The sequence below is a fragment of the Tachyglossus aculeatus genome, chromosome 7, assembly GCF_015852505.1.
Source record: "Tachyglossus aculeatus isolate mTacAcu1 chromosome 7, mTacAcu1.pri, whole genome shotgun sequence".
Classification (NCBI taxonomy): Eukaryota; Metazoa; Chordata; class Mammalia; order Monotremata; family Tachyglossidae; genus Tachyglossus; species Tachyglossus aculeatus.
In genome coordinates, this window is record NC_052072.1 from 62,138,910 (window position 1) to 62,154,473 (window position 15,564).

Below are 15,564 nucleotides of genomic sequence, written 5' to 3' on the forward strand. Positions count from 1 at the left end.
AGTACTGTGAGATGCTGTATCCAAACAAGGCTCACGTTGTTGAAAGAACGTCCTTTGATTCCCTAACATCAATCTTGACAGGAAGCATAATGGAAAAAACCTGTCCCACACTGTCCCACACTGTACAGACTTCTAGGCTCTGGGGCTGATCCTTACTTTCCAGGAAAGCTATGGAGGAAGATGAAAGGTCTTTCCACTGAACCTGTCAAACAATTCTAGCCATCAAGGGGTTAAAACAGGTTGCGGTCCATTTTGATGGTGTTGCTTTCTTGTTGATCTACTGCCTCTTTTCCCTTCATTTCCCTGGAAACGTCCCTCCAGGTTGGATGATTGATGCCGACAGTCGACCAAAATTCAAGGAACTCGCTGCGGAATTTTCCAGAATGGCTCGCGACCCTCAGCGGTACCTGGTCATTCAGGTCAGTAACATCAGAAACCACAGTGAAGATCTCTTTGGAGTCCAAAGGCTGACCAAGTGGATGTCATGATGAGTCAAGAGGTCCCCAGACACCTTTAGTGTTCCAGCTTTGAATCAATCAATCAATCAATAGTATTTATTGAGCACTTACGGTATGCAGAACATTATACTAAGCACTTGGGAGAATGCAATGTAGCAATACCACAGCTCTATTTTTACCCACATCCCTGTGCCCAAGACAGCATGGCCTAGTGGATAAAGCATGGGACTGGAAGCCAGAGAACTTGGGTTCTATCCTGCCTCTTGCCTGATATATGACCTTGGGCAAGTCACAGTTTTTAGTGCCTGTTCTCCATCCTACTCAAATGGGAACCCCAGGTAGGACAGGGACTGTATCCAGTTGTATCTGGCCTGATTATTTTGCATCTATCCCAGCGCTTAGAACAGTATTTGACAGAAAGTAAGTGCTTCACAAATACCATAAAAAAAAGACTGGAACAATTTTTATTACAAGATTTTAATTACCTGCAGCCTGCCTTTCTTGGTCATTTCTATTTGACTGATTTTAGCATTGATAATAAAGTAGATTGTAAACTCGTTTTGAAAGGGGAATGTGTCTGTTGTATTATTGTTTGTACTCTCCCAGGTGCTTAATACAGGGCCCGGCACACAGAGAAGCAGCGTGGCTCAGTGGAAAGAGCACGGGCTTTGGAGTCGGAGGTCTTGGGTTCTGGGCTCAAATCCCAGCTCCTCCAATTGTCAGCTGTGTGACTTTGGTCAAGCCACTTAACTTCTCTATGCCTCAGTTACCTCATCTGTAAAGTGGGGATTAAGACTTTGAGCCCCCAGTGAGACAACCTGATCACCTTGTAACCTCCCCAGCACTTAGAACAGTGCTTTGCACATAGTAAGCACTTAATAAATGCCATTATTATTATTATTATTATAAATACAATAGATTGATTGCAGAGGAAGTGAATACCAGTGATTGTATTGTTATTTTAGTAGAGCAAATTGTCATGTTTTCCTATTAAAAGTCCAAAATATCAATGACAGAACAAAGGAAAGGAAATTAAAACAGAAAATTCTTAGGGATTTTCAGCAACTGTTTTCTTCAAGTGACTTTTAATAGTTCAAATAGTTCACAAAACTATTAACAGGTATACAAATGTTAGAAATGGGTACTGAAAGGAAGAAGTTCTTGAAAACAGTAATTCTAGAGAGTTGTTCTTATGTGCAGTTATTCTGCTTTGTCATGTCATGCCCAGTGTAAATGAAAATAAATGATGAATTAGAGGTGAGGAAAGACAGAATAATAATAAAGGGCCTTTTCAGAGAGGTAGAGAGAGTCTTTGCGAGACCAGAACTCGAGATCAAAGAGAAAAAACCCTCATGTTTCTTTTACTGCCATTTGGCGATGGTTTCAGGGTGACGATCGGATGAAGCTGCCTAGTCCCAATGACAGCAAGTTCTTTCAGAACTTGCTGGATGAAGAGGACCTGGAAGACATGATGGATGCTGAGGAATATCTGGTTCCACAAGCTTTCAACATCCCACCGCCGATCTACACCTCCAGAACAAGAATTGACTCCAACAGGGTAAGAAACAGCATGTGTCTTGTTATCTGGTCTGTCTGAGGATGTGCTTTCCTCTCAAGACTATCCAGCAAGCCTCATTAATCAATCAGTTAATCAACTGATTGATTGGTAAGCCTCATCCTGAGACTTCAAGACTGAATACCTGCACAAAAGAATTGCTATCTCTTCCCCCTTTAATCTCTACCCACTCACCTCCACAACCTTCTCTTTTCCTCTGTCTCTCTTCCCAACTTCCCACCACTCTTCCCCTCTTTCTCTTTCTGTACCTCTATCTCTAGCTCTATTTCTCACTCCCCTCTACGCTCACATACATGCACTCATATACTCCAACTATTTGTCTAAATATTCTTTTGAAATTGAAGTTTTGTTATTTAGCAAGCCTATGATGTTTTAAAATGATCACCAAATCTGGGGAATTTGGGCTCATGTCAACATAAAGCATAAAAAGGCAGGGGAAAAGCTCTTAGTAAAGCAATTTCAAAGTGCTGGAGGGCAGACTTTGTGTTTTGTCTGCACACAATGAATCTCCTTCCAGTGGGACTGTGATTCCTCAAGGGGATCCACGCATGAAATGAGGATGAGAGGAGAAAAATAAAGTTCTGGAAGTGGATTAGTGCAAACCCCAAAGGTTTTAGTGCTGAAAGACTTGGTTTGCTAAATATAAATGGGGAATATCCCTGCCAAAGACTGGGTTTTGGAGATGAGGCCCCTCCCATAGTGTCTGGAAAGGCTAGAAACAATCAGTCAAACCCAGCATTTATTGGGATAGAGAATACACTGATCTTTCTGATGTGGGAATGAAAGTTGAAATGCAGAAACATATGAGGGTAGAAACATATGAGGATCATTCTGATCCAAACTGAGTTTTAGAATGGGCATTTGGCCTTGGGAAAATCTGTTCATTTTCTCTGAACTGTTTTTACCAGCCCCTTGAAAAGAACTCAGTGTCTATGTGCTCTGAAAGCTGTCATAGTTGTATTAAGCTAGCCTGAGATTGTTTGCTCTCTTAAGACTGAGTGCAGTGAGGTAGGATTCTGCCAGAAGACCTTGGCTGAAGACCTTCCATTCACTGGGTGAATTTGGCTTCTTGGGAAGCAGGCTACTTCTCCCAACAAAAGGCAGAAAGGACTTCTCGGCAGTTACCCGGAAGTAGAGCAAATTTCACTATGGTGGAACACTAGAAGTTAACCATACGATCTCCTTCCTGTCAAGGTACCTAAAGTTAGCACCACCCTCTCCAAAATCTGTAAACACAATCCCTCCCCTATTCCCACAATTTTCATGTCCTCCTTCCATTCTCTTTATACCTCCGGTACACACACATACTTCTCCCCTATCCATCCCCCCTCCTCACCAAGCCACCCTCCTTATTTTACTTCTAGTCACACAGGACCAATTTACAGCCAAAGTGACCAAAGTATCAGCCCTCCTGTTGTACCTTAGTGTAATGACCCAGCTGGCAGCTGCTTTGGTGATCACTGTGGCCTTTGCTTCCCACATGAATCAATTTATTTTCAGGATTGCTGTTGGGCCTATACACCTCTCAATGTACTCTGAGGCAAGGTCTGGATGTCTGTAGCTTGTGAGCCACACCTGGCTCTGTTTGGAATCAAGTGTAGCTCTCCAGCTGGGTGGAGGAAGGGGAAGCATTGAATGTGCATTGCAGTGAGAGTAGGGGGTGGACAACATGACTAGGAGCAGAACCAAAGAGGGGTGTGGAGATGCTGCAACCTAGGGGAAGATTTCAACCAGGTTTCAATGCATCCCACAGATGAAGCAGCAGGGATGATTGGCAGTGTGGCCTGAGGTGTTTTGCACCCCCTTGCAGGAGGGTAATGCTGGAGATCAGAGGATAGGACTGGGGGGAAATGGGGTCAGGGGACAAGAAAGGGAACATCTCCAGCCCCAGGATCAGAGAAATGGCATCAACCCATCTCTTTCCCACCAAGATCCCTCTCCCTGCCTTGTTGCAGAGAAAACTCTAGCTTGGAAAGTGGTTTTGGGACCCTCTGATTTGCAGGCTGATTCTACCAGCTTAATCATTTCCTTGGGAGGGGTCCCTACCTGCTGCAGATACTACAGGGATGCCCAGGTGCTGCATGAGTTCAGGATTGGTAAAGGAAGGGAGAGGGACAGGGAGGTGGAACAGGAGTGGCATGGGTGTGGTGAGGCATTTTAAATAATTCAGTAACAGAAGTCTCATTGGAAAATAGCCATGCAAATGCAGTATCAGTGTAGAAGTAGGTGATGTGGTGGTTGTTGTTGTTGTTATTACTACTTGTAACTCCACAATGAAGTAAATTACATTAATGTGTGTTTAAACTGTACAATTGGTTCTTTGCATACCAGCTGCTCAAAGGTTTTATTTTGTTTAGCCCTCCTACACAAAAAGAGGTTGGCATCTCCTCTCTAGGTGTTTCTTTGGGTCAGACCCTCCCAGAATAGAAGACAAAAACCAAAAAAAGCCCCCCCAAACTGGGATTACAACTAGGCCTCCTGATATCCAGAGCAGTGCTGTTTCCGCTGGAACCTACAGCATGGCTGAAATGGTGTTGGAAAACTCATGACCTCTAGTTTGGGGGACAGTGCACTAACTCCTGAGCCATGGAGTTAGAAATCCCATACAGGACTGGCCTACAAAAAGCAATCAATCACAACCAATCAGTGACATTTGTTGACACTCCGTGGAGGAGCCCTGTATTAACATCTTGAGAGATTATGGTACAGTAAGTAGACATGATCTCTTCCTTCAAGGAGTTAGTAATCTATCAGGGGAGACAGTCAATGAAATAAATAGCAGGTAGAGAAAGCAATCCAGTAAGAAATGCATATACAAATGCTGGGGGCAGTGGGGAGTGAGTATCTGAAGTGCTTAAATGTCCATATCTGTATAGAGCAAAAAAAATTAGCATCTCCTCCAGGGCTTGGAGTCTCAGAAAAATTGAGCAGAAGAGAAATAAAGGAGAGTCCAAATGTAGTCAATTCCTTTGGGGCTCAGCTGAGTGATTTTTCCCTTTGGGAAACTTTTCCACAGGGTAATAAGAGGAACTTATGGAAGGTTTTTTTTATTATTGTTATTATTATTATTATTGCTGATCGCCTAAATTCTCTCCCTCCAGTTTTCCTCTAGGAATTCTCTTGTCCTCTGGGTCTCGGGCTTACATCACTTTGCAACAGATAGGGTCACGATGGATGTTACATAGTGTGCCAAATTCCTTTTTATTCCTCTTTAAACTCCCCTTTTCTTTCCTCTTTACACTGTGATATGCAGTTCCATTCCGAGGCCCTATCACACAGTAAGTGCTCAATAAATATGATTGAATGAGTGAATGAATCTGTTGCTACCAATCACTGGCAATGGCTTCATGTAATTGCTTCTTTACAATTAGCACATTTCCACTCAAAAATTAATGCCACAGATTATTTTGCAAATTATGTTCCCTTGAGTCTTGGCAAGAGGAGAGGACCCTGATTCTTAGAACTAGGAATATTCACCCTGATTCTTAGAACTAGGAATATTCTCCATGTTCCTACAACTTTTCATCAATTAGATTAGAGGTCAATTAGAAAAGCAGCATGGCTCAGTGGAAAGAGCACAGGCTTTGGAGTCAGATGTCATGGGTTCAAATCCCAACTCTGCCAATTGTCAGCTGTGTGATTTTGGGCAAGTCACTTAAGTTTTCTGTGTTTGTTACCTCATCTGTAAAATGGGGATCAAGACTGTGAGCCCCCTGTGGGACAACCTGATCATCTTGCAACCTCCCCAGCGCTTAGAACAGTGCTTTGCACATAGTAAGCACTTAATAAATGCCATTATTATTATTATTATTATTAATTAGACTTTCCAGTAAGAAAAGAAGCTGCATCAGTCCTTAACCCTGACCCCTATCTATCCTCCCTTCTGTGTTAACTGTACTCTTGGCTGTGTACCCCTTAAATACTTAGATGCACACCCCAACCTGAATTTATGCATATGCCTTTCTCCTATATCCCCTATCTCAAATTTATTTTAATGTCTGTCATTCTCCATAAACTGTAAGTTTCTCGTGGGCAGAAATCATGTCTACCCAGTCTATTGTATTATACTTTTCCAAGTGCTTTGTACAACGCTCTGCCCATAGTAAGTGTTCAGTAGATACCTTTGATTGCTTGTAAGAAGAATGAACTTCTTCAAACAAAGCTATCCATATACAAATGACATCATAATTAACTTAGAAAATATAAAAATGTTCAAGAAAGGATTAAAGTAGGGTTGAAATGTCCAAAATGGAACAGTTTGGGATACAGAGAGAAAAAATGAGAATTTTAGAAGTTTCATGCCTAACCTCTAAGGCTGGGTCTCCAGGAAGGCACCCAGTACATATTTCCTCCAAATAACTCATTACCACTGTCAGAAACAGAACCCTGAGAAGGATAGACCACTGATCTCTTAGAGAAGCAGCATGGCTCAGCAGATAGAGCACAGAATTGGGAGTCAGAAATCATGGGTTCTAATCCCAGCTCCACCACTTATCAGTTGTGTGACTTTGGGCAAATCACTTAACTTCTCTGTGCCTCAGTTACCTCATTTGTAAAATGGGGATTAAGACTGTGAGCCCCACATGAGACAACCTGATAACCTTGTATACCTACCCGGCGCTTAGAACAGTGCTTTGCACATAGAAGCGCTTAACAAATACCATCATTATTATTATTATTATTTTCTCTCCCTGGAATGATGTTGCTTATGGTCATAAGTTATCATGACTCAGATAATTGAAATCTTCAAAATAACATCTCTGCACCTCCTCCTCTCCCCCCACCCCCATACCCAAACTCCCGTTAACAGCCCCAAATTCCTGGTAATTCAATAATTCCCCAAAGAGAGAATATCTTCCATTTAACAGTGCAGGCATTCATGGAACACCATTCTAATTTCTGAGCCATAGACAAGCTTTCACAAGTCAGAACAAATGGTGTTTTTAATGAGGATTCCTGTCATTGTTGGTATGGCTGAACTAGTGCTATTTTCTCCATGCAGAGAGAGTTTTGGGCCAAATGCTGCATCCTGATTAGCCCAACTGACAGCAGTTGCCCATAATGCTGAGTGTCTTAACTGGGTCCCATGGTCCTTTGCTAATGACCTGGACAGAGCAACATCCTGAGACCTACAGGGATGGGGAAGGCTGGAAATACTCTCTATCAATCAGGTAGATCTGCTGATGTCAGGATCCCTGGACAAATTCTCTAGGGTACTGCACATCTATGGAATCATCCCTTTTTCTTGTCCTATTGTTGTCTAATGCTGTCAAGTTGCATCTGACCCATAGCGACGCCATAGACACATCTCTCCCAGAATGCCCCACTTTCATCTGCAATCGTTCTGGTAGGGCATCCATAGAGTTTTCTTAGTAAAAATGTGGAAAGGTTTACCATTGCCTCCTTCCGTGCAGTAAACGAGTCTCTGCCCTCGGCTCTCTCCCGTGCTGCTGCTGCCCAGCATAGGTGAGTTTTGACATGTAGCAGATTGCCTTCCACTCATTAGACACTGTCCAAGCTAAGAATGGAATGGTATGCCTCCGCTTGACTCTCCCTCCTGTAGTCGTGATTGGTAGAGTGAGAAGCAGCGTGGCTCAGTGGAAAGAGCCTGGGCTTTGGAGTCAGAGATCATGGGTTCAAATCCTGGCTCCGCCAATTGTCAGCTGTGTAACTTTAGGCAAGTCACAACTTCTCTGGGCCTCAGTTCCCTCATCTGTCAAATGGGGATGAAGACTGTGAGCCCCCATGGGACAATCTGATCACCTTGTATCCTCCCCAGCACTTAGAACAATGCTTTGCACGTAGTAAGTGCTTAATAAATGCCATTATTATTATTATTATTATTATTAGAGTACTGGCAACTCTTCCCGAGAGTATCTCTTTTCCTAGGCAAGGCAATTTCCAGAGATGTGCATTCAGTCTCAGGGATTGTTTCACTCCTATAGGTTTGGGGTTAGAATAGAGATTTCCAAGATGAAAATCAGGAGGGACGATTAATCAATTGATAGTATTTATTGAGTGCCTCCCTTATATGATGCACCATACTAAGCACTTTGGAAAAGCCAATAGAGATATTAGGATACGATCCCTGCATTCAAAGAGCTTGCAATCTCCTTGGGGAGACAGACAATGAAATAAATTACAGGGAGAGGGGGGACACACATTTCCTGGGCTGGCTCCACCCTTCACTTGGGCCACAGGAATCCGACTCACTGTTGCCTCCATCTGATTCCCGTCTGTGTCACCCTTTCACTTGGGCAAGGAACGAGTTTCTGTTATATTCTTCCAAGCACTTAGTACAGTATTCTGCACACAGTAATTGCTCAACAAATATGATTAATTGATTGATTGATCGGTTGATTGACTGATTGGTTTGGCCCTTCAAAAGTCTGAAATGAACAAGAATGCAAACTGGAGCCCAGAACTCCTGTTATTATAGCATGCCCATTCTTACTTAGCTGGTGGGACTATCTGCCTTGTCCTGACCCAGGGGGATTAAGGCCTTCCTGGCCCCCTTAAACCAGAGAGAAGATGAAAAGCCTACATCCTTGATTGCAATCTCTTAAAATGTATAATGGTACAGCCAGCTTAGTATTCTGACTCTGACATTGCAACCAGATGTTTAGTGGAATGAGCACAGGCTTGGGAGTCAGAGGTCGTGGGTTCTAATCCCGGTTCTGCCAGTTATCAGTTGTATGACTTTGGGAAAGTCACTTAACTTCTCTGTGCTTCAGTATCCACACCTGGAAAATGGGGATTAAGACTGCGAGTCCCACTTGGGACAACCTGAAAACCCTGTATCTATCCCAGCACTTAGAACAGTGCTCAGCATTTAGTAAGCTCTTAACAAGTCTTAATACAGAAGGGAGAGGAAAAAAGGGCTTGGGGAAATCCTCTTGGAGGAAATGTGCCTTTAGTAAGGCTTTGAAGTGGGGGAGAGTAATTGTCCATAGACTAGGAAGAGGGAGGGTGTTCCAGGCCAGAGGTAGAATGTGGGTGAGAGATCAGCAGTGAGATAGACAGTCAATCCTTTCTGAACTCCCAACCTCCTGTGTCTCCCCACTTCAGTCTATAGATTGCTCTGCTGTCTGGATTATCTTTCTACAGAAACCCTCTGGGCATGTCACCCCACCTCCTCAAAAATCTCCAGTGGTTGCCTATCAACCTTCATATCAAGCAAAAACTCCTCACTATGGGCTTCAAAGATCTCCATCACCTTGCCCCCTCCTATCTCACCTCCCTTCTCTCCTTCTACAGCCCAGCCTGCACACTCCACTCCTCTGGCGTTAACCTTCTCTCTCTGCCTCATTCTCGCCTGTCCCACCGTCAACCCCTGGCCCACATCCTACGTCTGGCCTGGAATACCTTCCTTCTCACATCTGCCAAACTAGCACACTTCCCCTCTTCAAAGCCCTACTGAAATCTCACCTCCTCCAGGAGACCTTCCCAGACTGAGCTCCCTTTTTCCTCTGCTCCTCCTCCCCTCCCTATCACCCTATTCCCTCCCTCTGCTCTATCTCCCTACCTGCCCCACAGCCCTTTTGTATATATGTACATATTATTCTATTTTATTAATATATATATTTATCATATATATATATATATATATGATGCCTGTCTACTTGTTTTGTTTTGTTGTCTGTCTCCCCCCTTCTAGACTGTGAGCCCATTGTTGGGTAGGGATTGCCTCTATTTCTTGTTGAATTGAACTTTCCAAGTGCTTTTTATAGTGGTCTGCACACAGTAAGCACTCAATAAATATGATTGAATGAATAGATGAGATGAAATTACGCTGAGTAGGTTGACATGAATGATTTTTCCAAGGCAGTGTGTGTAGATAGAGAATACAAGGGGACCCAGAACTGAAGCTTGAGAGAATCTTGATGGACATAAGATTAAGACAGAGCCCCATGTGGGACCGGGACTGTGTCCAACCTAAGCTATTAGTCCAAATAACTAATTCTACCCCAGTGCTTAGTACAGTGCCTGGCACATAGTAAGGGTTTAACAAGTACCATAAAAAAAAGAAATCTCCTCAGCTTCCAAAATTCACTCAAGTCTATAATTTGGCAGCTCTAATTCAAGGATTATCTGATTGAAAAATAATTTAGGGAATGTTCAGTTCCAAAAATAATTATAATGGCTTCCATAGTGGTGACTAAAATAGTCTTGGGTCAATTCCATTGGAAAAAATTATTAATGATAACTGTGGTATTGTTTAATCACTTACTATGTGCTAAGCACTGTACTAAATGCTGGGCTAGATAAAAGAAAATCAGGCCAGACATAGTCCCTGTCCCACACGGGGCTCACACACTATTAAATAAGCTTCTCTCTGAGTAACTGAAATGGAGCCATTAAATGGCTTTGGGCCAGGTTTCCAAATGGCAAATGATTGTACAGGAAATTTAAGACTACATATTGAGAAAGGAGTCCATAGCTAAATGAAACAGGGTGAGGATTTTGTGATGACATAACAAGGTTATTCTGGGTGTAATTTGTGAGAAATCAATATTGGTTCTTAGGTAGACTGCCACTGATGACAAATGACCCCAGGTGCACAGGATATTGGTTTTACATCTCTCCCCGAACTTGTCATTGTAAGCCACACAGTGCCCTTAGCAGCCCACTTGGGCATTTTTCACTGTGACCTTAGAGGAAAGAGTTTGACTCATTGGATTAGTCCCCTATATCCTTCGTCCCTAGGTGTTCCCAGGGAGTTTTCCGCTAAAGGTGAATCAGCCCCAATTAGAATGAGCATTTTACTGCAATTAAAGCCTAAGAAATAAGGCTGTTCATTGAAGCCTAGGGAAGGAGAGGCACTCTTAATCCCAGTTCCAATGTTTCAAAGGTTTTCTGTGTTCTTTAATGTTAGTGATGCTTATTCCAATTGCACCATTATAGGATTACAGTCATTATACAATTAGAATTTCATAGTGGGTATAAAGGCAATTACTAAAAATTAATTTAGCAATGCAAAGTCTACCCTGGAAGGATCACAACTGTGGTGTAGCAAAAATAATTTAACTCTAAAAGTCGAGCCAAGGAATACATTCCATTCAGTCTTTAGCATGGGTCTTCCTCCTCTAGGCCAGCACCTGTCCTTCTACCTCTCTTTCTATTTCTCACTCTTTAGTGCATTAGGGCAGCATAGACAACTCATCTTAAATCATTGTAAAATATCTTCCTCTTCTAACCAGCCCTGTCTATGCTGTCTCTCTCCTGAGACTCCAAACACAGCAAGGAACCCAGCCTGTGAGTCAGTACTTGCGAAGTGATAGGTGCGGGGGTGGGGGGAACCAGGTGAGGGGAGAAAGGAGCAAAAAAGAATTTATATCCTTGCAGACAATGGTTATATAACATCAGATAGAACTTAGAAACCCTGGCCTAGGTCAATTAGAACATGTATTTCTCTAGATTGTACATATTGCAATCTTTCAGGATCATGTCTACCACTTCTGTGGTATTGTATTTTCCCAAGCACTTACTACAGTGCTCTGCAACAGAGTAAGCGTTCAATAAATATCAATGATTGATTCGGAACCAAACAGCCTGATGGTAGTGTAGTATTAGGTTCCACAAGGAACAGAGTTTATCAATCATTAAATAGTATTATTTCTGCTACTGTATTCTTTAATGACACACATTGTTCTCTAGGATCTCTTTGTTTCCGAATCAGAGTTTTTATGATTATCTCAAGCTAATCAAGCTAGTCAAGGTAATAATGTGTTATACTTGGATCGTCCTTGGCTTCTCCTCATTTATATGAGCTGAATATTTTAGCTTGTTTTTATTCTGGCATTTCTATAATCTAAAGGAGTTTCCAGCAGATTCTGTACTTTTGGAAATGATTCTGTCATTTCTGGTCATCGCCAATTGTGATCATTTTCCATAGTATTCTTTTCTTAGGCTGAGAAATAATCAGCATCTCCAGTTGTTATTATTTATATTTTTGCTGCAATTAATGAAACCAGGACTTCTATCACTCTAAAAAAATTAATTGTCTTTTCATTCCTTGAACTTAAATTTGACAGTAGAGTAAGAGATAAGTAGCTATATCATTAGATATCACTATGGTCTATTTTTTACTAGATAATCTTGACATTGATTTTAGTTAATGAGTTACTTTTCATTGAGTAGTAGTGGTATTGAATCTCATCATTGATTAACTATCCAAGTTTTAAATAATTTGAAGTGAGGAAGGCATAATGTTAACAACTTTGCCTCATCTTTTCCTGTATCCTTTCATTCCACTGATTTTTATTGGCACAATTCAAATTTTCCATATATATCTTTCTTGAAAGGCATTCTGTGATTTCCCTTTAAAACATTTTTGTTTATAACTGCACATTGGATTAGGTCATTCTTGCTCAAATGCTTTCATCCTACTTTTGTGGTTTATCTAAATTGTTCATTGACTAAATTGTTTGAAGTCTCTGAGATAAGAAAATAATGTAAATAGCAAACATATTTAACAGGGTATTAGCTATTGAAAACAAAACCTTGTTTGAATAATCAGAGATTTTATTAGTATCACCTAGAAAACCATAATAAAAAAAAGAAATACAGTAAAGCATTCAAGCAAAAAAAGAACAAGTTTCCAGTTGAGCACAGTAACTAAAGGAAATTCTCATCTTTTGTCAAAGAGAAAGGTGCATGATTTCTGATATCTGAGTTCAGTAGAGTTCCCCTTTCAACTATGCGCTCCATAGCTTTGAGTTCATGAGGAATTCTGGTTGTTTGCCTTTCTTTCCTTCTCATACAAGCACAAACTTTGTGTGATTTTTGGGCCAATGAGATTAAATGTCAGTTGATTGCCTTCAGGCCATCTTTACTTGGATGTCCCGCTCACACTCAAACTTAAAAAGTTCATTCATTCCTTCATTCATTAGCAGTTATTGAGCACTTATTGTGTGCAGAGCACTGTACTAAGCACTTGGAAAGTACAATTTGGCAACACACAGAGACAATCCCTACCCAACAATGGACTCACGGTCTAGAAGAGGGGAGACAGACAACAAAGCAAAACAAGTAGACAGGCATCAGTAGCATCAGAATAAATAAATAGAATTATAAATATACACACATCATTAATAAAATAAATAGAATAATAAATATGTACATATATACACAAGTGCTGTGGGGTGGGGAGGGGGGTAGAACAGAGGGAGGGAGTAAGGGCTATGGGGAGGTGAAGAGGCGCAGAGGAAAAGGGGGGCTCAGTCTGGGAAGGGCTCCTGGCGGAGGTGAGATTTCTGTAGGGCTAGTTCTAAACAGCACTCATCTACCCACCCACACCCTGTCCTCCTGATGACTTTCCTTTCACCGCAGACAACACCTCTGTCTGCCTGCCTCACAAGCCCATAATCTTAGCATTATCCTTAATCTATCTCTCTCATTCAACCTGCAGTCTCACCAAATACTGCCTTCTTAACATCTTTAAAATCCACCCCTTCCACTCCATCCAAATCCCTACTATGCTGATCCAAGCACTTATCATAGCCCACCTTTTTGTGGGATTTGTTAAGACCTCACTAAGTGTCAGGGATTATATTAAGCTCTAGTTATATTAAGCTAATATGATTGGACAGTCTTAATCCCCTTTTTACATATGAGGTACATGAGACACAGAGAAGTTAAGAGACTTGCCCAAAGTCACATTGAATTGGGATTAGAGCACAGGTTCTTCTGACTCTTTGGCCCATGTTTTATTAACAAGGCCATGCTGCTTCACTATATCAGTCTTCCACCCTGCCTCCTGTCATTCTTCACTTTGCTGCCTGATCATTTTTCAAAAAAAAAAATTCAATCCACATCTCTCAGCTCCTCAACAACCTCCAGTGGCTGACTATCCACCTCTGCATAAAACAGAAACTCCTTACTTCTGGCTTTAAGATACTCAATTATTTTTCCCCATCCTATCTTGCCTGTCTAGTTCCACAACTATAACCCTGCACCTATCCTTCACTCCTCTAACACCAACCTACTTACTAAATCTCAATCTCATTTTTTTCACCACGCAACCCCTTACCCTTCACCCCTTCATATCTGTCCACCTCTTTGCAATCTTCAAAGCCCTAATGAAATCATGTATAATCCAAGTATCTGTCCCACAATAACCCCTCATTTTTGTACACTACTTACCCTACCCTTGTTTCACGTATTCTCTACAGTTTGTACCCTTTAAGCACTTTGATATTCACCCTACCCCCACAATACTTATGTAACTGTCCTAATACTCAGCCATTTCCTCTCTCTGTAATTTAATTAACTGTCCATCCCTCCCTCTAGACCATAAGATCACTGTAGGCAGGGAATGTGTCTGTTATATTGTTATAGCGTACTCTCCGAAATGCTCAGTACAGTGCCCTGCACACAGTAAGTGCTCAATAAATACAATTGACTGACTATTGCATCTTCTAGACTGTGAGCCCATTGTTGGGTAGGGACCATTTCTGAATGTTGCCGATTTGTACTTCCCAAGCACTTAGTACAGTGCTCTGCTCAGTAAATATGATTGAATGAATGAATTAATGAATTCTTCCAAGTGCTGAAAACAGTACTCTGCTCAAAGTTACATACCATTGATGGAAAAATAGCCAATGGCAATTAAAGGGGGGGGCTCTTCCCTTGTTCAATTTTTCCATCTTTTTATCCCCCAGATGGTTTCCAAAATGAAACATAAATGGTACAGAGCTTAACAGTTCTAAATGTAGTCGGGCTGATAGTAAGGAGTCTCTTTTTATGCAGAGCTGGTTGGTCAACAATTAGAGATGGTTGAGGAGCTGTGGGGAGAAGTGGACTGAATTTTTTTTAGAAAGGAGTCAATTGATAACTTGAGTGAGGGGAAATGATATACTAATACATAATGCATTTTGAGACTGGGAGGTGCTCATCTGGATGTTTCTTTCCCTTTGCAACTATAATACTTTTAATGGGTGGTAGTGAAGCAGTGTGGCCTAGTGGAAAGAGTGAAGGCCACTTCTGCCACTTGTCTGCTGGGTGATCTTGGGCCAGTCACTTAACTTCCCTCTGCCTTGGTTTCTTCATCTGTAAAATTGGGATAAATTCATGTTCTTCCCACTACTTAGACTGTGAGCTCTGAGCAAGGAAGGGAAGATCTCCACTCTGATTATCTTGTATCTATCCCAGCATTTAGTATACCTCATTGTGCATGCCTCATAGTAAGCACTTAAAACATACCACAATTATTATGGTGATGATGATGCTCGTGTCTGAAGCATCTAAATGCAGTGGGAAAGACACAAATAGGAAGTGTCCCAGGAGGAATAAATAAAAGCCTGGCACTCTGAAAGACAAATGCTGAAGATTTTTTTAGCTACAAACATTCAAATAATAGACCTTGAGCCTTTTTGTTATGCTCCATTGTGTGCTATTTTCTCAAGAAGTAGATGTAGATTTGAGTACTTTTGTCTGTTTCCTTTTTGGTCTGAGAATCAAAATAGCAACGTTGGTACTACCCCATATCCAAGAAACAGCATAATTATGTAATCAGAAAGCAGCCTATAT

At 41.6% G+C, this 15,564-nt stretch overlaps 1 protein-coding gene across 2 annotated transcripts in view; it reads left to right on the forward strand.

Moving 5' to 3' along the window:
* The window catches only part of ERBB4 (erb-b2 receptor tyrosine kinase 4), a 1,221,345-nt gene that overhangs the window by 1,183,170 nt on the left and 22,611 nt on the right, over positions 1-15,564 (forward strand). For both annotated transcript variants that reach the window (XM_038749108.1, XM_038749109.1), the window contains exons 24-25: positions 322-419; positions 1,846-2,016. In XM_038749108.1, coding sequence (XP_038605036.1) covers positions 322-419; positions 1,846-2,016 — 269 coding nt within the window. The remainder of the gene's footprint in view (positions 1-321; positions 420-1,845; positions 2,017-15,564) is intronic.